Raw genomic sequence first — 2,218 nt, forward strand, 5'->3', positions numbered from 1 at the left:
ATAAATAAGACTTGAAATGAAAACTGACTTATATTTTGAATTTTTGGCATGTTTTGAGATAATAATTAGAAAACATATGGAAGCAGTGATAGTGTTTTTGGCAATTTTGCAATTAATATCACAAATTAAAAAAAATAATAGGCACCATCTGGCAACCCTGCTTGTGCCCCCCTTGGGAGCTTCTGGCGCCCCCTTATGGGGGCGTGCCCCCCAGTTTAAGAATCACTGATCTAAACCATCCGATCAGCCTGGATTTTCTTTTAGGAGAAGATAATAAATTTTATATTTATTTATTAGAATCTCGCTAAATAACTTGAACGATGCAATTTCCTAAATTGGGTGATTATTCAACAACTCTTCAGTGCCCGAAACTTTCTCTTCTTAGATGTCCTTGTTTTGTATTTGTCTTTGGCTGCTTTCTCTTTTCTTTAGCCGTTTCCTTCTATGTTCCTACTTATCCTCCCGGAAACTTTCCTCCCCTCTCATTATGAACTTTAAATCACTGAGTAAATACATCTTATATTCACTTTTCTCTGTTACGAGATTTGATGTTAATTTTACCTTCATCTTCCTCTCCGTGGTTGGCTAGTGCCATTAATACACCTTAAGTTAAGTACACCTTAGTTTTACCAGACCACTGAGCTGATTAACAGCTTCTCCTATGGCTGGCCCGAAGGATTAGCCTTATTTTACGTGGCTAAGAACCAATTGGTTACTTGGCAACGGGACCTACAGCTTATTGAGGAATCCGAACCACATTATAGCGAGAAATGAATTTCTATCACCAGAAATAAATTCCTCTAACTCTTCATCAGCCGGCCGGGGAATTGAACTCCAGCCCATCGAGTGACAGTCCGCAGCTCTACCTACTCACCCAAAAAAGAGCTATTAATGCACCTCACGTGATACACTGTAAGCATTACTCAAGGTTGTTTTCAGCGTTCCCTCGGCCCCTAGCTTCATATGCTTCAGAGCCTTTCCCTTTTTCTGCATTCCACTTCCTTTCTTCAGTTTCGTTGTGCACCCTCTCCCAACTTCCTTTTTTGCGCACCCTCTCCCAACTTCCTTTTTTGCGCACCCTCTCCCAACTTCCTTTTTGCACCCTCTCCCAACTTCCTTTTTTCTCTCAACCCTTTTTGCGCACCCTCCCAACTTCCTGTTTTGCGCACCCTCTCCCAACTTCCTTTTTTGCGCACCCTCTCCCAACTTCCTTTTTTGCGCACCCTCTCCAAACTTCCTTTTTTGCGCACCCTCTCCCAACTTCCTTTTTTGCGCACCCTCTCCCAACTTCCTTTTTGCACCCTCTCCCAACTTCATTTTTTGCACCCTCCCAACTCCCAACTTCATTTTTTTGCACCCTCTCCAAACTTCCTTTTTTGCACCCTCTCCAAACTTCCTTGTTTGCGCACCCTCTCCCAACTTCCTTGTTTGCGCACCCTCTCCCAACTTCCTTTTTGGCACCTCTCCCAACTTCCTTTTTTGGCACCCTCTCCCAACTTCATTTTTTCGCACCCTCTCCCAACTTCCTTTTTTCGCCGTCTAAACCACTGCATGGCTGCAAGAGCCCCAGGACTTCGCTTTGCAGCCGAATTTTCGTAAATCAGTGAATAAACTTGATCTTCATTACCTGTTCTTCTCAAATTCTCCTCCTCCCGTCCTCGTTTCATTCGTCGCTGCATTATCAACGCAAAGTGCTGCTACCCGTAACGGAGCACCCAATTAACACTTGAGAGGGTTGAAGCAAGGCGCTTGATGAACTGGGCCATTTGCACTATCTCCCAAACTACAGACAACAACAACGCCGTTATTAAGCGACCCAAAACATGAACAATGTCCATAATATTTCTCGAGTGTTGGGGATTCAGCGAATTACGTAAAATATCTTCATTATTTGCTACGGTCAAGTTGTATCTTTATGTCTGCGGTAAGTGAGAGGACGCGTTGCATAGCTCGTGTGAGGTATCCGTGTTATAATTAGCGTTAATATGTTATTGTGTTATTTTCTGCGACAATGGGCTTTGGGAGGATGTTATTCATTTCATTCATTCGCATCGTCCTAAAACTGAATATATAGATGTAGAAGCATACAGAGATACATTTCTAGTTATAAAACGCATTTCAAAGCACCCAGGTACCCATGTCCTTGTAAGGCACTATAAAACAGTTTTTCCACCAGTAACACTGAGATGTGTTGCGGTTTTACCAATATACAAGGTTA

The 2,218-nt window shown here is 42.7% G+C and overlaps 1 protein-coding gene across 1 annotated transcript; it reads right to left on the bottom strand.

The window, feature by feature from the left end:
• Positions 1–888: 888 nt before the first annotated feature.
• LOC136854850 (axoneme-associated protein mst101(1)-like) lies at positions 889–1,317 on the bottom strand. Its single transcript, XM_067131384.1, has one exon. The coding sequence runs from the start codon at positions 1,315–1,317 to the stop codon at positions 889–891; it is 429 nt and encodes a 142-aa protein (XP_066987485.1).
• Positions 1,318–2,218: the final 901 nt, after the last annotated feature.

The sequence above is a fragment of the Macrobrachium rosenbergii genome, chromosome 30 (genome assembly GCF_040412425.1).
Source record: "Macrobrachium rosenbergii isolate ZJJX-2024 chromosome 30, ASM4041242v1, whole genome shotgun sequence".
Classification (NCBI taxonomy): domain Eukaryota; kingdom Metazoa; phylum Arthropoda; class Malacostraca; order Decapoda; family Palaemonidae; genus Macrobrachium; species Macrobrachium rosenbergii.